General features: G+C 33.9%; 2 protein-coding genes and 1 long non-coding RNA gene across 4 annotated transcripts; 1 reads left to right on the top strand and 2 right to left on the bottom strand.

Moving 5' to 3' along the window:
* Positions 1 to 5: 5 nt before the first annotated feature.
* LysRS (Lysyl-tRNA synthetase) lies at positions 6 to 5,114 on the bottom strand. 2 transcript variants are annotated; one of them, XM_085955515.1, is made up of 8 exons: positions 4,657 to 5,114; positions 4,084 to 4,459; positions 3,534 to 3,785; positions 3,050 to 3,442; positions 2,089 to 2,271; positions 1,847 to 2,007; positions 694 to 934; positions 6 to 277 (listed from the first exon to the last, which is right to left on the bottom strand). In XM_085955515.1, exons 1-8 carry the CDS (start codon positions 4,749 to 4,751, stop codon positions 173 to 175), a joined length of 1,806 nt encoding a protein of 601 aa, XP_085811641.1. In that variant the 5' UTR covers positions 4,752 to 5,114; the 3' UTR covers positions 6 to 172. The 2 variants fall into 2 exon arrangements, with proteins under 2 accessions (XP_085811641.1, XP_085811642.1); XM_085955516.1 differs by having other exon boundaries at positions 4,941 to 5,114.
* A 1,030-nt stretch (positions 5,115 to 6,144) lies between these two features.
* sicily (NADH dehydrogenase (ubiquinone) complex I, assembly factor 6 homolog sicily) lies at positions 6,145 to 21,165 on the top strand. Its single transcript, XM_085955514.1, has 5 exons — positions 6,145 to 6,432; positions 6,865 to 7,096; positions 8,291 to 8,523; positions 10,076 to 10,238; positions 20,942 to 21,165. Exons 1-5 carry the CDS (start codon positions 6,326 to 6,328, stop codon positions 21,119 to 21,121), a joined length of 915 nt encoding a protein of 304 aa, XP_085811640.1. The 5' UTR covers positions 6,145 to 6,325; the 3' UTR covers positions 21,122 to 21,165.
* LOC147066396 (uncharacterized) lies at positions 11,683 to 17,736 on the bottom strand. Its single transcript, XR_015071607.1, has 2 exons — positions 17,589 to 17,736; positions 11,683 to 13,396 (listed from the first exon to the last, which is right to left on the bottom strand). It is a non-coding gene; the product is annotated as an uncharacterized LOC147066396 (long non-coding RNA).
* Positions 21,166 to 22,700: the final 1,535 nt, after the last annotated feature.

Raw genomic sequence — 22,700 nt, 5'->3', positions numbered from 1 at the left:
AAATAATCAGTGTCCATTGTTTTTATTCAGGTTATAAAATATGTACACCTAAAAAACTACAAGTATATTTTATATTTCCTGTCACAATAGTGATTATCGGCCAAATATGTAATTTTTTGAAAAAAATAAATAAACAGGTTCAATTTTATTCCTTCATTAGTCCCAGGACACATCATTTAGGAGCAGTGCTGGCGGCAACCACATCTTCGCTCGCTGCCAAATCAGTATTGTGCTTGTTCGGGTCATCTGGCTTCATGGCGGGGAACAGGAGAACCTCCTAAAGTCAAAGAGAAAACAAATTGTAATTGTTACTTATTCGTTTGCAATGATAATGGGACAAAGAACCGAACACGGGGGAGATCCACTATTAGAGGTTGCAACAGTTCGGCGGAGCTACATTTGTACTAATCACAGAGGTCATCCTCTGTTACATAATACCGTTTATCATTCCTCGGGTAGTGAGCTGAGGAATGGTATACTTCGGTCCCGGACAGTATCTAGAACTCCTCAGTACCTACTCGTCTATTAGTTATTTGGAAATGACAGTTGTTATGGGTTATACGTCAGAAATTTTGCTTAAAAATATGAGGCAATATTCTAAACTCGAAACTGCAGAATTAAAGAAAAAATGTTTATTTTTCACACAATAAATTAATTCATGATTATGTTAAATTATGTAGAGATGTATTTTACCTTGATGTTGTTTGCGTCAGTGAGGAACATGGTGAGGCGATCGATGCCCATACCCCAGCCACCGGTGGGCGGTAGGCCGTACTCCAAAGCGGTGCAGAAGGACTCGTCGACGCCCTGCGCCTCGTCATCCCCCGCCGCCTTGTCGCTGGCCTGCTGCTCGAATCTCTCTCGTTGGACCACCGGGTCGTTTAACTCCGTGTACGCATTGCAGATCTCTTTCTTCATTACAAATAGTTCAAACCTAAAACAAACACAAAATCACACGATTTCTAGACAATATTTATTATAAACATTTTATGAATGAAACAAAATGTGATTCTTTCCATACATATATTTCTGTGAATATTGAGTATTTTTTTTAAATTGATTATCCGATCTCCAGGGCATATTTTAAGAACTATCGACTCAAGCAAAGTAACAAATATTGAAGAAATAGAATTCTGTTTTTGTATACCTTCTGTAATATGATCATATTTTACTACATAATATTATGTCATAATACAGTCGAACTTGGTTATTACGAGGAAGTGACTGAATTTGCTCATTATAAGCGTTACTCGTTATATCAGAGAATAGGTATTTATAATGAGCGGTCACATAACACAAAAAGTTGAAAAAAAGTCAAAAATAAAAAATTTGAAAACTATCGTAAAAATCCCCGAAACAAGCATGGCATTCATAAACTACAAATGAAGTTGTTTATTGTAATGAACGCTGGTAGGTACCTACCGACTTCACAAATCTTGGATTTTTTACTTATTTCAACCATATGCGTGGATAATTTTTCAATATTGTCGGCGAAAACACCAATTAGGTTGGTACTTAGACACTTAACTAGTGTCATAAACGTATTGCGATCCCGGCAGTATCCTGTCTGGTTGGAATTTATTGCTTAGGGTCGAAACGTTTTTAAACGATTGACACATTAACAGTTTTAAGAAAATTTTCATGATTTTTTAGCTCGGTATATCCGATAAGTTGCTCGTTATAACAGTGAATGTTTCCTCATTACATCCGAGGTCTCGCTATATCCGTGATCGTAATAACCGAGTTCGACTGTATAGGTACGAGCATGGATTAAGAAGTAATGTAATTTGATTCAAATAATTGGAGAAATCATATCAGGCGTTTGGAATTGAAGAGGAAGTGATACCTTTCTGTCAGTCCAGGATCGTCTCTGTGATATTTGGCTAGCGGGCTCATGATTTGAGGATGGTCGCAAATAAACGTGGGGTTGATGCAGGTCTCCTCCAAGTAATGTCCCACCAGCTTGTCGAGCAGTCTCGCAGTGGTTCTCGGGGGAGGACATTCCACCTGACGATTGAAAGAATAATAAAATCCAAATATGGACACAATTATGCTGTCGCTTATTTTTGTAACATAACGTAACCTCACCTGGTTGTCTAAGCAGAGTTTGCTGAGGAAACTGTTCGCTTCGGGGGTTGACAGTTTATCGGCTTTTGGAAATTTAACTTTCAGCAGAGTTTCCAATGTGGAAATCATAGGAATTCTTTTGAAAGGTGGAGTGAAATCAACCTCAACTTCGTCACCTTCCGGGCCATCAGGATGATATTTAATCTGAAAACAAACGGAGCTCATAAATTTACATTTCTTCCAGTAGCTATGGCCAATTGACCATAACTACATATCAAATTATGTGAATCATAACAGAACTATTGTTATGTTTGAACAGATTCAACATTGACCCCCATAGTCCAATGCGTAAGATACTGGCTTAGCATACGGGTAAGGCCAATTTTATCCATTTTCTAATTGTGAACCACAAAGGGAACGGGTGTTCCTTTCAATCGTATTATAGGTATACATCTCATCTCTCCCGAGTTGAAACATTGTTTTTAAATACATACATGTCAGATACTCCTGACTATGACTACTCTACATTCCCCATTACATACATATATATGCATGTAATAAGATTAAACTCGGTAACAGCAGTAGTGAGATTGTTCTGCACTCACATCTGACATCAATATAATATCTATATACCTACATTCATTTGTCAACGAAGAATATTATTCTATTTCCTCCAAAAGTAACAAGTCCGATATTTTTCAACCATCTTTTGCTGGTATATAATGCAGTGATATGCAATTAGTGTGTTCACACATCAGGCCATGTTCAACCTCAACATCAGGAGATAAGCCATTCCTCTGTTTGCTCCGATCATTGCATGACTTGTATTAATGATATCTATTGTAGCACAAGTATAATAAATTAACGGATGGAAGTATTTTATCATGTTTCAATGAAACTCAACTTTCAAATTGTCAGGATACGGTAAGAGTTTTCTTGCATCAAAGCATCAAGTGATATTATGATGAATGTAGTTGTTTACCTTGTAACTGCCATGAATACTTTTGACCATGCCGGAAACCATCGACTCCGTTATGTTTATAAGATCATGATAATCAGCGTAGGCCATATAAAATTCACAAGTGGTGAATTCAGGGTTGTGAGTCAAGTCTATTCCCTCGTTTCGAAATTGCCTGCCGATTTCATAAACTCTATCTAATCCGCCCACCACAAGGATTTTGTGGTAGAGCTCAGGAGCGATTCTCATGAACAAGTCCATGTTTAAGTCGTTGTGGTGAGTCACGAACGGCTTGGCGGTAGCGCCCCCCGCTACCATGTTCATCATGGGAGTTTCGATTTCCAAAAATCCGAGTTCATCCAAAAATCGTCTCACATAGGCGATGATTTTTGCCCTGATGTGGAATGTCTGTCTCACCTGTTGACGAAACAAATAATATTAAACAAGATAAGCCCCGATTAAAAGAGATAGTATGTTGAATAATATAATTTTGTACACATAGTTATACCTTTTCATTGAGAATGAGATCTAAGTATCGTTGGCGGAATCTAGTTTCTTTGTCTTTGAGGCCGAAGTGTAAATGGGGCAGCATATGGAGACAAGGGGAGAGAAGTGTAAGTTTTTTGGGAATCACGGAGAGTTCACCTTTTTTTGTTTTACCAGGGTTACCGGAGACTCCGATGATGTCCCCCCTGCGGAGTTTTGACGTATCATTTTCAAATTTCCCTTCTGATTCATATAACTTAGCATTTGCCATCACCTGAAAAGAAAATGTAGTAAGTACTATTGTGCATAAAAATATTAATTCAAGAGTAACAAATTATAATGAAGCAAGTTTCAGATTACTCTGAAATATTTATTTATAAACACTATAGTGAAATGAAAATTACAAAGTAAAAAAATCAATCGGAAAAATCGGAGTACCTAAGTATTCACTTATTGTTTTTACAATAAGTAGGAACGTACTAGGAATACATACAATACAAATAATTAATAATGTAAAAAACGTTTAATTTTACCAACCAATAATTAGGTACTGAAACATGCATGTAACACACCTGCAATTTCACTCCTTCACCTCGAAGATCATAGAAAACTAATTTAGCACCCGACTCTCGAATAGCGTGCACCCTGCCGGCCACAGACACAACATTTTCCAGAACTTCGCCATCGACCAGGTTGGAATATTTTGAAATAAATTCCGTAAGGGATGTGTCCACGTGGAATTTGTGGGGGTATGGGTGATCTTCCGGTAAGCCGGTGGCTTTCAGGGCGGCGACCGCAGCCGATCTCAGTTTGAAAAATTCATTTGGACTGATTTCCTCCTCGGCGACAGCCTTTACTTTTTCCGAAGGCTTTGCGGCTGCATCGGTGGTTCCCTTTTCAGACTTCTCTTTGGCCTTTTGGTCAGCTTTGAGTCGTCGTTTAAGTTCACTAGAAGACATTTTACAAAAACGTTAGTACACCTTTATGAAAATACTTAGGAATTGATTTCAAATTCAAGTGGGATCCCACTTATGACAAGACTGCAAATGATAACATTTTGAAAAGAGTGATGAAATATGATACGAGTTTCAGTCATATTGTAGGTATAGATATATTTAAAAAATATGGTAACCACACCTACACACCGTTTGGACGGTGCGAGTGTAGACTCGCTGTATGCACAGGAGTTCCTTAAAAAGCGGCTAATGGTAAACGCCACATTACTTCTCAATCCCAGCATTTCAATAATAATATTTACACACTTTCAATGCACCAATATGGTTTTGCAGTTGCGACAAGAATCGGTAGTCATTCAATTCAACAAATTGGGTGTATTATTTCATTTGAAGGCAGGACTGTCATAAAAATAGATACCGGTTGGGCGCTCGGTGTATGAAATTAAAGTCAACAGAAACCTTTCTGAACTCACTTTTTCGACAATTTATCACTGGTTTCGTCAGCCATTGTCGACAAAATTGCGCAAAACTGATTAGGTAGTAGGTACCGGCAACGCTACGCGGCGCTTATAGCAAATCACACAACCATACGAAAAAGAGCACGTGTGAAAATGAAACTTTTCAGCTTTTTTAATTTTGCTGTCACCTTAGTACCATAGACATACTTTGTTCCATAGACTAATATCCTGTTAATATCAGTAAGGAACAGTGATCTTTCGATGGCATTTTTTTAATACAAATTTTGTGAATTTCGGGAACAAACTTCTCAGGGAAGAGCGAGGGACTACGAAATATCTATATACATTGAGATTTACTTATCAGCTCGAAAAATAACCCAATGGTAAGTATGTCCAATTACTAGAACAGATTTTAATACTCTTTAGTAATTGGACAGCCTGTCCAATTACTGTGTTTGCTTAAATTTATTTAATATTTATGAGTTTCTGTGGACTTTAATGGTTCGTGCTTATTTATTATTAGCTTATTTACAAAATTGCAGTTGATTAGCTCTTTGCGTTCAGTTATTTACCGGGTGTCCAATTACTATAACACTGTACTGTCCCATTACTAAAACAATTTTTTTTTATTGTGTTTCAGATTCTACAACATGGGTTATTTATAATTTTTGTCATCAAATGTGTTTTATTTTTGTAAGTGTGAAAATTTAATTATGTATTTAGGAATAGCCTTCAAGATTTATTTTAGGCTAAGACTTTAGGTATCTAAATTAATCTATAATTTGATTTAAATGCTGTGTCCCATAACTGTACCACTGGCGTCCCATTACTATGTCAAAGGTGTCCCATTACTATGTTTTCTCATTTTTTTCCGAAGAATATAGATTTCTAATAAATGCTTTTGGTTATATTATTTTAACATGCATTTTCTTAAAATTCATTCAATTCCGCATCTTTACATATCAGATATGTTCCCTAGGGCCTAGAGGCTAATATTCTTTGACTTATACACTTTTCGTCATTTCCTTAAATGTCCCATTACTATAGCATTCACCCTAGGTTCATAAATTCATAACTATTTTACTAGGTATTAGCTTTATAAATAAAAGAACAATATTTAAGTATTTTGTCGTTAAAAAAATGTTAGTGTTGCGACGTTTCATATTTACTGGGAAATATTTTAATAAAACTACAACATCGTACGAGAACTGTCAAAACCATAGATAATATACGTAAAGTCAAATCAAAACCTAATCTATGCCTGATCTCAAAATTTATACACGACGACGGCGCCGCATATTACACAATTGATTTTAATTTTATCATAACTATCCATATAAGTATCCTTGGATAAAAGTAAAGTTACAGTATTTTTGGGTGGAATATAACATTCAACCAAAATGATCGTCATTAAACCGTATAATCTGTTTTCAATTAATACTTTGCGAGTCGGTGTTAGGTTTCTGGCTAATAATTCTTCAAGTAAATATTGCATGGATTCTGTAAGGTGAGATATCTAAGACTGGAACTTATGAACTGACGTCTATAAGGATCGGTAAAGATATAGTACTCCATAATGGTTTTAGGTCTCTAAAGACCTCAACCCGATGAAACTGTTCTACCCCTGCTCATCCGCAAAACCGGTATGGAGTACTGATCATTACCAAAAAAACTTTTGCGTAAAGCTACTCCATATCGTCGGTCCATGCGGTTGAGGTTATTTGATACCAAATACTAAACCAAAACCTAACAACCTACTGTAACCAAAAAGTAAGTAGGTTGTATCAGGTTTTGGTTTATTTTTCAGTCGGATGTATTGGGTTTCGGTTTGGTTTTTAGTCTCAAAAGACCTCGAATACAAAAACTATATCGAGTAGTATCTTTACCAGACTTCGATTATGTAAATCGATTATTGATAACTGATCTTTATTTTAGGTAGACATCATGATTATGAAAACTTTCTTTCAACGCTTTTGCTTGGTAATTCATTGAGAGCGAGCGCTCTAACAATTCGAGCCTTCAACGTTGAAGTAGCTCGGGTGCAAGAACAAGTTACAGATGATAAGATCGGTCTTATGCGTTTTCAATTCTGGATCGACACGATCGATAAAATATACTCTAAAGGACAGTTAAAAATTCCTGAACATCCAGTTGCTCAAGAACTACACAGGGTAAGCGATATTATGATGAATTAAAATGTATGCAGGCTTCTTATTTATCTATTGACTGCCAAGTAAAGGTGTAGTTGTCTTGAAAATTGTAAAAGTAGATTGTTTTAAAAAGTATTGAGATTTTCAATTAAAATTTTTATTCAGTGTAATATTATACTTTCTTCTCTCTGTCTAATATACTCTTACTCGCAAAGTGATAGTTGTTCGCATTATGACCATCTTTAATTATTTGGGGTTTGTCGTTTATAAAACAAGTTTTATAATCTCCTTGAATGTTGTTATTATATGACTATTATGAAGATATCTGGATAGAATTTCATATAATATAATATACAATGAATGAACTACGCATTGTTGAAGTGAATAACTTCAGAGTGGAAAAGGACGATCCAAGGAGATGGTGGATAACAGTGCACGCCTGAGACCGTCTGCCGGCTAGTGTCATTCATAATTATTTTTCTTCGATAATAGCTCAATTCAAGCTTCAGCCTTTTCTAACACCTTCCTTCAGCCGGTGCGATCCTCCACAGCACCTCTCCAGTTTTTGATGTTGATAAGGACTCCTGCGCTGCTCTTAACCACTGCTCCTAGCCCGATTCCTGGTCTCTCGACTGGCCTTATTCATCTCGGGTTCCCAATAAGAACTATTTTACCTTTGTCTCTGACTTGCACCGGACATGGCCCGTCCAGGTCAGTCTCGGGAATTTTTCGAACGGGAGAGTTTTGAATCTCAGTATATACGGTACAACTCATCGTTATACCTGATTCTCCGTTTGATATCCAATCTTTACTCACGGGTTCATTTATCTGCCACATAATTTTCCTCTCAAATGTGTTGATCAGTCCAGTTGTTTTCTCTGTTAATGTCCACAATTCGCTTCCATGTGATATCACTGCATATGTCAGTTTTATAAAGGTGAATCTTTTTTTTTCTGTGGAAACTTCTGGACTTTAGGATCGATAGCAGCAGGAAGTAAGACATGTTTGCAGCGGATATTCTCTCTTACATAATAATACACAGCAATAACATCACATTTATATTTTATCTCATAATTAAAATAATGTAAGTAATAAATTGAATTATTAGTATTTTGCTTAATTTACAAATGCCATCATGATTTTACCCGACGACTACTAGTTGTCTTCTAGCAGCCGGCCAACTAATTACGTATTTAATTCTGCTGATCTTTTTAGGTGTGTTCATCCCACAACATTACAAAACGTCATTTGACAAGATTGATCAACAGCAGAAGGAATAATATATCAAAGCGGTATTTCAGTAGTATTGAGGAAATGGAGCAATACTCTGAAGATGCTGTATCACCCGTCTACTACTCATTGTTAGAAGTGGCCGGACTCCAGAATGTCCACTGTGATCACGCCGCCTCGCACCTCGGGAAAGCGCAAGGCCTTTCAAACATGCTGAGGTAAATTATTTTATTCTTCATGACTCACACCACGATTAATTTTTATAAGTTGTATTTTTCAAACATTGCCACATCTATGATATTTAATGGTTTCGAAAATTGGTTCTTGTAGAATAGGCATATAATATATTATACCAGTGGCGAAGGGTGCCTGTTTAAGGTAGGTAGGCTGGGATAGGTAACTGAAAAAAATCCTAGGACAGACATATTTAAAAGGACTTGAATTTGGACAGAATCTGTCAATACAAACCTTCGCTCTGTGGATGCGTATATATCGGTAGGCTGTTAAGATCCGCCATACATAGTGCACATTAAACTTTATTAGTCATACGTATTTCTTTTATTGAACTAAGACTGCAATTTACAGATGGTGTTGGTTAGGTTTTAAAATTCAATTAAACCCTGCCTAACCAAACCATAATAGTTTTGGTATACTTTGAGAGATACGACACAATTCGAGGGCTTAGTGTGAAACAACACTATCTACAAAAGTGCAACTTTACAGGAGAGCCAAAAATCGTTATTTTAGATTCTTGTAACTTAACAAGGGAAATGTTTATTTAAAACCTAATGTTAATATTTTATAATTTATTGTGTATTGTACATTTATCTTGCTTATGATGATGTTAAAATTTATAGGGATAGTTTTAAAAAAATATGAAAACAAGGGTAACTTATGTAATTAGCGTTAAACTTTACTGACGATTTAATAAGAAATTAAAAAAGATTGACATAACGTTGTTTGACTATCATGTAGCCGGAAATGTGAAATAACGTTATCTCAAAAAAAAAAAAAAACACTTTTTTGTAGATAACGTTGTCTGACTTTAAGCACTCGAATTGTGCACACTTTTTCATTCATCTTTATAGGTTTTCGTTGGATTAAGAATACATATTACACATTGTTGGTTCATTTTTTGAAATTCATTAATCCCTGCCTAAATCAAACTATAATAGATAAAAACTATTATTCTATCTATGAAATATCTAAAGTTATGTATGATTTAATTACATAATTTATTGATAGACGAGTATTTTTCGACTATTATTTATTATGGCTTGGTTTCGCAAGGTTTAATTGATTTTTAAAAACTAACCAACACCGTCTATAAATTGTAGTCTTATTTGAATGCCAAAAAATACGTATGACTGACAAAGTTTAGTGTGCGCTATTTATGGCTGATCTTAACAGCCTACCTCCACCCTTCGCCACTGGTATATATGATCCTTTTAGGATTGGACATCGTCAAAAGAAGAGAAAAAAAAGAATTTTTATGACTAAAACTTTGAATGTAATTCCTTATATTTCTTTGGTTGTTTTTAAGGTATCTTGTAAATATTTTTATTTGCGTGTATACCCCTTTTTATGAGAATCCTTCAAGTATTGAAACTACTCTTATGTCACTGTGAATAATTACTGAATGTGTTAGGGCGACATTATGCAAACTGAATTTTTCAGTAGGCTTGTGGTAGCTGAATGTCGGTAACTTCAAAAATTACTCTTCGTACGGCGGCCTGTAGTTTCATAGTATTGTCATATTACTATTTTTAGGTCAGTAGAGCAATCGGCAAAGTCTCGATTTGTGGTGCTGCCTCTGGACTTGTTGATAAAATATAATTTAAGTCAAGAAGACGTGCTGCGCTGTGTGAATTCTCAAAATATGAAGGATGTCGTATTTGAAATTGCGTCGAGAGCAAATCAACACATAACCAAGGTGAGTTTGACTATTTCTTAAAAAAACTTATGAGTTTTCAGCATATCGACTGTGTTTAGGAAAAAGGGCATAACCCTTGATTTTTCTAAAAGTGATTTTTTTTAGATATTAACAATTTATAGAACTAAATACACGTTCTGTAAAAAGGAAGTAAGCTACAAATGCCGATTTATTATCTAAATTTAGGTATCAATTGAGATTTAATTAAGATTTAATTTAAGGAAAAAAGCATTTACCCTCAATTTTAATGATTTTTTTATAATAACTTCTTTAATTATTTGTAGATCGAAAAGATATTAAACCAAATCATCAATCATCATGCACCCAATGTCTGTGCCTATTTTTTTTTTATTAATATTCAACCAAGATCATTCAAAAAACGTTTTTTGCTTCTCTTGTAAAATTTGATCTGTGTGGGTTACGCCCTTTTTCCTAAACACGGTCGATATTAAATCTAATTTTGGTATGGTCACAATATTAAAGTTCAATTTGATATAAATAAAAAGGATTTCAAGTTATACAAATTTTTATTGCTTAGAAAAATTGATATTATTTTAAATAAATATAAAATTCATTAAAACTGAAATATTTATGCTACCTGCATTAAAGAAAACATAATAATATAAATTTTAATAATATACAACCATAATAAGATCTTAAGGATCCTTTAACGAATTCACATTTTATAATGTTTTGTTTAACCCATTGACTGCGTCTAACACAACGGGTGCGTTGTCCATCAGGTGGCCATTAGATATAATTAAATATTAATTAAAAGGTCATTACAAGTTTATCTTTAATTTAAAATTTTACATAATTTTTTTTTCTTGTTTTCTATGTGTTTAGATGTGTATTGATTAATTAAAACACATTAAAATATAAATTATCAATACATAGTCTCAAATTATTGCAAGATCCACATTTTTCCACTAGGTGCCTCTGGTAGGCTGAGCATTCGCCTTAAGGTGAACGTAGATAGAGAAACTCTTGTAAAATGTTTAATTAAATAATGAAACCCAGCAGAAAAGAAGATATTCTTTGAAAGTTAAATTTTGTAAAAAAAATATAAGACTAATTGGACATAGTTATGCAGAAAGTAGCCAGTCCACAAAAAATAAAAAAATAAGATATGATATAGATCAGATGCGAGAAGGTTTTCTCTACGTTCTGTTGAAAATAGCAAAGCCGCAAAAAAATTATTCTTGAAATAAAATACTATTTACAATTTTACATACATTTTTAATAATCATGTTGTTACTAAAGTGCCATTATCTCAGCTCGACATTATTGTGGACTGGCTACATTCTGCATAACTACGTTCAATTATGATCTCCTGTTTATGTTACTCAATGTTAGTAGTGTCAAATATTTACAAAAACAACAGACCGTTCCATCTGTTGTCAAGTTCAAACATTGTGAGTTTCACATCCCAACTTCAATTTGATTAATACTGTATGTCCACTCTCCTATGGTTTTCTGCGACAGCACATCAGGTAGCTGCCATGTCATTTGTGGATACATTTTAGTACATTTTCCATCTTTCATATTTTTTGGTTATGAGTTCAATATACCGCACGGTCCATTCACCATATTTCGCATACAATTATCATGCAGTTTCTTATCTGTTTTGAGGATTCGGGATTTCAGCCGAGATAATCTCATCAATTTGATTTGGATGCTGTACTTCCAATAACTAAATCAAACCACATGAAAGACGTCAATTAAAATAGCCAGTATTTGGCGAGTCCAAAAAATAGTTGATGAATGTGAACATCATTTGTCGGAAAATTCTTACTAGAGTGCGAAAAGTTTAAGTTGATGTGCGGTGGCTTGAAGAACTAGAATCCCCTCCTCTCGCGTTTCAATATTCATTCCCTTCACCTCCGAGTATTTGATTTTTCTTATGTGGGCAGTATCAGTCATTTAGACGTGTTAATAATAGAAAAAGTTTTGAAAAGTGACAGCAGGAGGATTATAAGTCAATTTATCTCCTACTGTGAAGAAGATAAACGACAAAATAAGCTTATTCGGTTCTTCAACAACGTTATCGAAAGAGTTGCCGCGATAACAGCTACAAATCACACTTGAAAATTTAATGTTGCTATATAAAATTTATTCTAAGTTATTAGGAAAAAATGTACATATATCATTGTATTTGAAATTTGCGAAAATATATACCTATTTAAGGAAGTGGGAAATAATATCTTCCAATCCTGGCAATACTCTCACAATACTTTGAAATTGAAAACAATACGAGTACCGCCGCCAGGCCTCACATTAAACTTTTCGGTCTCTTAACAGATCGCAAAGCTCTCCACCGAATTTCCTATCATTTTGTTTTGCAGATTGAATGTGTAAATGTTGATAATTGATGACATGTGTCCACGTCTAAAGTACACGATGTCTTGGAAATATTCATATTCATGTATGTTTCGGGGGTGGGTCTTCAGTGGATGTTTGGGAGAATTCCCAATTACCCGCGATTGCATGTATTTCCATCATTTGTATTGAATAAATATAGTCATTGACAAAAGTTTCCTTTGGTTGAGTCCAATGAAGAGCGGCCGTCATGTCAATCTTCGCATGCATGTCAACGGGATATTGACGGAACAGTCAGTGATAGTTCAATAAAATGATTTATCTGATTCTGTATGTTAAACACTGAATAGTAATACGTCACTGAATTGAAATTTTCTGTTTGATTCCATTTCATTGTTTTCTGTTGTGTTATCTTTAATCACACTTATGGAAACTTAAAATGTACCTATCTCACGAATGGGACAATGTCATTGGCTGAAGATACTCGCGTTCACCTAGATATTGATCATTGAATCTTCAGTACAAATTTCAGCACCCTGGAGCCTACAATTATCATAGTCTTCGACCTTCATCCAGGACAAACTTTAAGCAGTGACAGATCTTAAGCTTTAAGCCTTATAATTATAGATTGCTTAATTAATAACTTTTACGAGTTCTTAAAATAAATTCGGATTCACAGAATTATAATACTGTCAATAATTAGATCCAAGAAGGCTTTGAAGGCGGCAGATACCTTCGATCTGAGATTGCAAAAATTATTTGAATTTTCTTCATCATTGACAGTCACAACGTCGGTGTTTCCTTCCATCTCTTTTGCCTTTAGTTCAGCTTCAAATTTACTAAAAATAATACAGAATTATAAACCAATCATAAATTAAATAAATTCCATAACATGAAAAAATATTAATGAGTGATTTTGGAAATCTTTCAGTTTTTTTTTTAAATTTATGTGTCATTTGGCATTCGCCAACCGTACTTCTACATTATAACGTTGTCACTGTGTGTTTAATTTGATATATATATTTTTTTTGTTTCCACCTATTATTTTGACCATCACATATTCTTTTATTTTATATTCTCATTACACTTATTCTCTGCGATTGATACTGTAAGTTGACCTAAATAAATTAAAAAAAAATATGCAATGGTAAAGACTTAAACGGGGGTCGGGGGCGTATAAATATACAGTGAGTTCTCGACGTACGACCACCTCAACGATCATTCTCACTTACGACGGGAAAAAAATCGGAAAATATCCGTTTTTAAGTTTTTGTCTCCCAGCGTGGGGTGCTGTTGTAAAGAATATGATGAAATCGATTGCATCATCTATAATTTTTTTTAAACAATGTGCAGTTAGTCACCCTTTGTGTGCGCTTGCAGACGGTTGTTTAGTAGTATTTTAAATTTAGAGTTCTACATTGTTTTTTCATAATTTATTCATGATTTTTTAATCCTAAAATGGCTAGGAAGAGTGACAAAAATATGAGAAAGACAACGGACAAAGAGATGAAAATTAAAATAATAAAACAGGATGAGTGCGGGAAAACGGTGTCAGACTTGTCACCTGAACTTAAATTATCTCAAAAATTTGAAGAAGAGAGAGGGTGGCGTAAAAATGTTGATGGATTTCAAAAACATGAAAGCTATGATAGCTTGTGAAGATGCATTCAAGTATGTAGAAGCTAAGTACATGCCCGGCTTTAAAGTATGTAAAGATTGTGGAACCCTTTTGTTGGGTGGAAATGTCGCTGGTTATAAACTGAAGCCATTTTTGATTTAACGTTCTCAAAATCGAAGTCTTTAAGGGAATCGATAAATCTATTTTACCGCTGCATTATTATTGGAATAACAAGGGATGGATGACACAATGCCTTTTTCAAGATTTTTTTGACAACCGTTTCATTCTAGAAGTAAAGAAATATTGTGATAAATAAGACATAGCTTTAAAAAAATGTAATAACACTAAGAGAACTAGATGAATATGATTAACCACGCAAAAAATTGTGCTAAAGATATGGCTGCAGCTGTTTTTTCGGGATCCGTATTTCTGCACATCGCTCTTATGATATCCGCAGCCATGATGTAATAGTAACCACTGATACTATTAGATTTTATTGATATGTTTTGTACTTTTGGACCAATGAGGTTTTAACTATTAATAGATCCCTGTTCATAATGAATATGGCACTAAGTTATTGAGTGATACCCAGGTCTGGTTTATGTTTTGAGAAGCTTCGTTGAATCTCTCCGATCCGTTGCCCGGCAACAAGAAGTGGGAAGGCTACAATGTAGTCTCTTTTTAATTTCATTCCGTGAATATCAAAGCCCTAAGTCGATCTCCTAAGTTTCAATGGAGTTAGGAGAGTATTATTTGCCCAATTTATTGAAAACACCAACAAACCACCCGCTTTCTGTGAGTGTAAGTGCTTTTGTTTTAGCTTTTTTAGAGGAAAAGTCTTGGCGCAAAAGTATATACGCATCGATTTTATAGGGTGTAAGTGACGATTCGCAACTTTACAGGAGATCAATTTGAAATAGGAATATTATTGGTCATATATTTTTCACTAACTACTGTGTCAAAACTAATTGTAACTTTGTCACGGAATTACTGACGCTGACAATTTTTTGGGATGCTATAATTCTAATAAGAAATAATCTAATCCCATAAATAACTCAATTTTGCCAAAATGTCCTTTACTCCCTTTCGATTACGTCTTTGGGTGGTGTCATCTAGAGCTTCCAAACCGGTTATAACCGAAACCGGGTAACTGCGGGTTTCTAAACTAACCGAAAACCGGGTAATTTCACATGGTTAACCAGTTAAAATTATTAGTAGGTATCTAAGTATATAAACTAAAGAGACAAAAATAACAGCGGGACGGCCTTTAAAGATTACGCGTGTGTTTCAGGTGCATGTATATCACGGCCAATCTAAAATATTGTTTTGATTTAAGACCTCTTTTCAAAAGTGAATTTTTTTTAAATTTTATTATTGAATGATTGCAAAATCAAATAATAAACCCTCATTATGCATATATTAATCACTAGGTACCTTACGTTGTTGTAAGTAGGTAATTAGATTCATGTTGTCATTGATAGGATTTTCCAAAAATATCGAAGCTATGAAATTCTAAAAAGAGATTACAAATTAATTGACTAGTTACTTAACCACTTTTTATTTAATTAAATAAATTAGTACCTAGTATATAGTGTTATTTGAAAAATAATAATCATAATGTTTTTTATCTATCATGTTAGTACAAAATTATAATCACATTAAGAGAGAAAGGTAGGTATAGGTATACTTGATAATAATTAATTCTTTCTAGTATTAATTGCTGACTTAGTGTTGATTATTGTTTATTAAAATGCCAAACATTTTAAAATATGACCAATTATTAGTAGGCAATGTTTATGACAACTTAATTTTTGAAGTAGGCTGTGATCAATTACTATCCAGTGTCAGAATGCAGTGATCTACCATACTCTACCTCTGTCATTGGTCAATTTATGTATTTGGCTGAAGATAGTGAGACGTTACAAATTAAACAACACGTCTTGTATTTTATCATCCCAGCGAAATCTCCAATTTCCCATTCTTCATGAAAATGGTCAAATTTGTCTTCTTTTGGGCAATCATTGTCAAACTATTGTCTAAACTATTATTAGAGTTCCCCCATTTATAAGTTTTAGGCACCAAATGCTATCAAAAACAAATGTCAAAAATAATACTCACTTCAAATCATTCAAAATTTATGTCTTAACAATATTAAAATTATGTAGGTAACAATTAATATTAATAAAATTATTTATATTATGTACCCGCATGAGCGAGTGATAATGTGTCACATGATCTTTTTCAATAATGTGTTTGGATTCAGAGCATGGACATGGACGTAGTAGGTTCAGCAAGTGGATAACATATGTTATATCTCATTAATTGAGAGGTGGCTAAAATCCACGTCTAATTGTAGAGTCAAAGAGAAAAAATAATATCGAAAATACTTGAAATTTCATTTTTTAAATACGAGGGTTATAACCGGTTACCCGGTTAGTTATTCGCAAAATAACCGCTAACCGGGTTGTATTATTCCTCCGGTTAATTGGAAGCCCCGGTGTCATCGACCATACTATAATAATTGGGTTTCTAAGTGAATTGCTGAAAATAGAATTATTGTTATAAATTAAAAACCTAATTTCGCCGGTTTGGTTTTCTCAAAAAATGACAACACGAAAAATCTTCTACATGCTACTAAGGCGTCTTTCTGTTTTCGCCGAGATCTTGCTGTGGACAGTAGTTTAATAATTTATTCATATTGAAAATAATAGTCGATTTTATACGTGTAATACGGGGCGTTTCATTATTAGACGCGCTCGTGTACTGGCAGAAAACAGCCGAACACAACCGAACATCAAAAGGTTCAGTTTTATGTTGTCGGACTATAGGTACCTATTTGTAAACATCAACATTTCTACCGTATCTAATCTTTGCCTATTTTTAAAGATTATATTATAATATATACCTATTTAGATATCTTTACTATAAAATATCAATATTTTAATGATATTTCCATTCCATATATTTCATGAATACCGGTATTCAATAGGAAATGCCGAAATACCGGTATTGGTATTTTCATTCGGTATTGCAATTCCTAATAATAATTATACTAGCATTTTGGTTCTACGTAAAATAGTGAGTTATACTGTAATTTTACGCCGAAAATACTATGATTTTGAGAGTCTACACGAGAAATAACCGTGTACTATAGTTTTTTTTCTGGAATACTAATCTTTGTACCCACTTTTCGTAAACTGTATTATAATTAGGTATATTACATTTAAAAACGATGGTAACACTGATATCAATTTTATTTAATTCGGCGCGGCGTAATAATAATAATATATACCAAAAAAACTGGTTATCCTTTATGGCTTATGTGAAGGCAAGATTACCGTAACATAAGAAATCTTTCGATTATTACATTATCATTATAATAATATTATGCTTGTATTTTTCTCTGAACTCACTTTTTTGATGATTTATTAGTTTCCACAGCCATTGTCGATTTAAATTTCGTAAAAATTTCTGTTTTGTTTATAGTTAAGACTTTAGAAACAGACGATAGAGTACGCACCAATAACAGACGGTTCACCGTAAGAATACGAAAAACAGTGTGACGTATAAACATTCAACTTTTTCACTTGATTTTTGGTGTGTGACTGCCTCGATAGCAGGCGCCAGCTTCGCTTTAATAATTTACCTCAATGATAGTAATATATTATTTATCTCGCGCGACGTCATCATCCTAAAACTTTTAAATCATAAAAATAATGTCGGTTGCCATGTTACTTCACAGTTTACTTGAATATGGTATTATATTATATTGATCTTTGAAAATGAATAGGTAACTAACTGGTTCGGAATTTTATCATATTATCAGTGACGTCCCGTGGGGGAAGGCAGATTGACCGGGCGGCAAATCGAGGAGAATCATTGTGTATATATATAAATAGCTACCTAAACATAGTAACAACGAAAATATCTTTCCATTCAAAAAAATCAGCGCACTGGTTGGAAGCAAAATGTATTAATTAACATAAAAGAGGACTGTATTTTTTTGTCGGACTCGCGATGTCTAGTTTAATTCTGTTGGCCTGCGACATCCGGTATCCTTGGTGACACGTGCAGATTTGTCCGGCTTATTAACCAGCGCTTACGGAAGTTTCGTTGGCTGTCGACACTAAATATGCAACCCCTCCTCCTTTCACAGAGCGTCGCCCCGTCATTATATCGATTATCGATTTAATAATGATGCCTAAATCTTTGCGATCTAAGGGTAAAAATATTATTACAAATGATTCCATTTTTTGTGAGGAAGAAAAGCGACACTGAGCCCAGAGAAAATTAATGTATCGCAAAAATTACATGCAAGAAGCCACTGTATTCCCAACATCAAAAATCCCCACTTTTTGAGGGAAATATTTATAAATTTAATTTTGAATGTTTTAGTGGTAGATATATATTTTGATAGTGATGTATCCATAGAACACAGTTCTTAAATATTGGAGTCACGAAAGAATGATAAAAAATGCTGTATAAAAATGGGGCGGCATTTTAGAGCTGACTAGGGACGGCATTTTGCCTCGGGACGTCACAGCAGATTATCATCTATTTACTTACATTCAAAATTTTCGTATTACAACAGTCTCAGTATAATTTCCAACCCAATTAGAATTGGGTATCTATTCTATGATTTGCAAACATGGCTGATTGACCACACCATTGACTATCGGTATCTATATAGGGCGGTAACACAAAAAGTCAAACTACGTTCTGCTCGCGAATCTGTATTCAAAAAGACCTTATGGGAAGTTAGAGAATATAATATAAAACATATTACTATAGTTACGACTGCTCGTCATTTATTTTGGAGGACTGTCCTTTATTTTGACATTATTTTTTTACTTTTTATATGACATTATTTATGTGAGTAGCTAGCTGGACAGAAAAGTGGGAAGAAAATCGGGAAAAATTGAATTGGAAAATTTAAAAAAAAGTTGTCACAAAATATTCAACACAAAATAAAATAATATTGTAATGCTCCGCAAGCAATCGGCGAAAGTAACAATAAGTATAGTAATATTGTTTGAGACTTTCACGGTTGTTTGCTATCAAGATAATGAAAATGGGTCTCAAGAAGGACAAAAAAACACACGATGACAACCCAAAAACCTAATATGATACCAGTAATAATAATTTAATGGCCTTTTTTCGTTGTCTAAAAAAATATTGGAAGATATTCCTATTATTTCATGCTCACAGATTTTCTAACAAAATCACAAAGGTTTCCAAATACGTAAGTACCTAATCGAATCGTCAAATTAGTGTATTAAACAAAATAACAAAAAATGTGTTAGACTTAGGACTTAGGAGCCGGCGTACACGTGCCGCAATAAATCACAAAAACGTAGCTAACCTAACCTGGCGCCGTGTGTATGTTACCTTACCCGGCATTGAAGGCCAGCACATTCAAATAAATTCCTTGTATTGACATACGAACTACAGGCACTCGCGTTTTTGTAGTTCCTTGTGGTTCCTATGGGCCGTCTCAGCTCTAACATTTGTTACGTCGTGGTATATGGCATACGTTTGCATAACGAATGTGAAGACATGGCAGGTGATGAGGAAAAAGCAAACCGCTCACTCGGTGATGACCTGACCCGGTTCAAAGCTAAAATTCTTCATGTCCGTCCCGTGACCTGGTCTTATTATGTACATACTAGCGATAGCCCGTGACTTTGTCCACGTGAAATATCTACGAAGTAAAAAGTAGACATATAATACTGAATGAAGAAATAGATTGATTCGATTTATTTTTTCAAATAAATAAAATAGATAACGGTTAGAATGGTTAGATCAAGGCGCTCGCCTACACCTCATTTAACCGCAGCTGTTGTCTGACCACTTTTCCTACTCGTAACGAATTGTAATTTTTGTGCGTTCGGAGCCTTTTGAGATAGGTATCGTGATGAAACTCTACCAGTGCAAGTTTCATCAATATGACATAGTTGTGTAGAAAGTAGCCAGTCCACAAAAAATAAAAAAATTATATATGATATAGATCAGATGCGAGAAGGTTTTCTATACGTTCTGCTGAAAATAGCTAAGCCGCAAAAAAATATTCTTGAAATAAAATACTATTTACAATTTTACATACATTTTTAATATCATGTTGTTGCTAAAGCGCCATTATCTCAGGTCGACATTATTGTGGACTGGCTACATTCTGTATAACTATGTTCAATATTGATTTAGTAAAGGCTTGGTGTCAAACAACGCTATCTACGTAAGTGCAACTTTACAGGAGAGCCAAAAAACGATTTTTTAGTTTTTTGTAGCTCAACAAATATGTTTATTTAAAACTTAATGTTCATATTTTATAATTTATTGTGTATTGTAACATTTATCTTGCTTATGGTGATGTTGAAATTTATAGGTATGGTTTTAAAAAAATATAAAAACAAGGGTAACTTTACGTAGTTAACGTTCAACTTTACTGTCGATTTAAGAAGAAACTAGAAAAGATTGACATAAAGTTGTTTGACTATCATGTAGTCGAGAATGTAAAATAACGTTATCTAAAAAAAAAACACTTTTTTGTAGATAACGTTTTGACTTTAACCACTTGAGTTAGTTTAGTAGTTTTTGAGTTTTAACGGAATAAACATACAGACATGTAGATAAAAAATATATATTTTGTGCTTCGGTATCATACAAATTGTCAAAATGCCGATCGAAAGGCAAATATTTCTAAATCACATGCAGACACTTTTATTATCAGTGTAGATTGATTTATTTAGATATTTTGTTGTTTCAACAGGCTCGCAGCATAGCAGTACCCAAAGAAGCAAGAACTATTTTGTTGCCAGCGATTGCTGTGGATACATACTTGAAAAATCTACAAAAGAAAAATTTCGACGTGTTTGACAAAAAATTGGCGATAAGAAATTCATCACTGCCACTGGCATTGTATTGGAATAAATTTTTATCTAAATACTAATATGAATTGTTTTAAGAATAATATATTTATTTTATGGTTTTAAATGTGTTTTTTTTTTTTTAAATATATCTACAATATTTTAATACTTCAAAATACGATTTACTCGGCTTCTACTCGGAGATGGACATGGAACCGGAACTGAACCCTGGAACACCGACTATCCCTTAATGATTTTGGAACTGGAACCTGCAACGAAACTTCTGACTCCGAATTTTAGGAACTAATTAAGAAACTCGGGGTTCCCGAGGTTCCGTTATTTATTAATGTTTTATTTATAATGGCGACATGTGTGTATTATTTATTATCAGTTGTCTTGTGTTATGAATAATTATGTACTTTATCTAATAACTATATCAGGACGTTACCTTTAAAAATATGTACCATCTATATTTGAGTTTTTAAATTAAAATAGAACATCCATAATATGCCTTTAGCCACGTATTTAGGTATACGTAATTAAGTGTAGCCTAGTTGGCAGAGCAACCTTCTCGGAAGCTGTCAGTCATCGGTTCGATTCCGCATATGCCATATAGCCATATAGGCATTAAGTAACTGAATTTGAAGTGAACCAGAACGCAGTTTTAAGTTTTTCCACGTGACGTATCGCGAGGATTTCATGAACCGGAGCTGCGTTCCGGTTCACTCCGTTCCATTTCAAGCCCAATGTTATTTATTCGCTGAGTGACATTCCAGCCAATTACCAATTGATCAGTATAATAACATCTATCACAAAATCAATTTTATATAATATGTTATCTACTTACACAATATATTATTTTACTTCTTATCTGGCTCAGGCTGTGTTGGTCCCTTTAGCCGTTAGTGAATAAGTTATTATGCTTGTCGGTAGTAGGGATTACAATCCCGGGATTACGAAATTAGTATTATTTTATACCCTATATTAGACAAAAACAAAGATGAAATTCGAATCATTTATTTGTATTTATTTACGAAATAATTAGTGATACGAAAAAATATTGGTAGGCATATTGAAAAAAAAAACGTTTTTTTTATAAAGATGAGTCTAAATGTTTGAGATTGAAGCAAAAGGTCGACACATGGTCTACTGATTAAGTTAACTACAAGTCAATCTTGTAAATTTGGTGGAACAGGGGCGCATTCAGGCAAAAAGCGACCATGAGGTACTGTAAGCCCTAATGAAGCTTCAAACATTCATTTCCTACTCGAATTTTTTTTAACAATAATAAAATTATTCATTATGGGAAACCTAAGGTTGGAAATACCTACAACCTTTTGGATAGTATGAAAAGTTTATATCTACAATTAAGATAGCGTTCACGGGTACATATTAGTGTATTGTGAATATAAAAGAAACCAATGATATACTTTTTAAAGATACTAAATAGTATTTTAGTTGCTGATCCCGGCAGACCATGACGACGACGATGATGCAATAAGATACAAGTTAAGAACAAAATTAATTATAATTTATATCACAGAAATAACAAACATAATGATAAAGAGGTATTTGATGGACATTGAAATATATACTATCATTGGACCAGGTTTCGTCTTACAGTATGACATGGTAAAGGTAATATGAATTTGTATCGATAAT

The sequence above is a fragment of the Rhyacophila brunnea genome, unplaced genomic scaffold, assembly GCF_057557595.1.
Source record: "Rhyacophila brunnea isolate RB1 unplaced genomic scaffold, BYU_Rbru_1.0 scaffold_5, whole genome shotgun sequence".
NCBI lineage: Eukaryota > Metazoa > Arthropoda > Insecta > Trichoptera > Rhyacophilidae > Rhyacophila > Rhyacophila brunnea.
The sequence above is the reverse complement of the archived record's forward strand: the minus strand, read 5'-3'. Positions and strand labels throughout refer to the sequence as shown.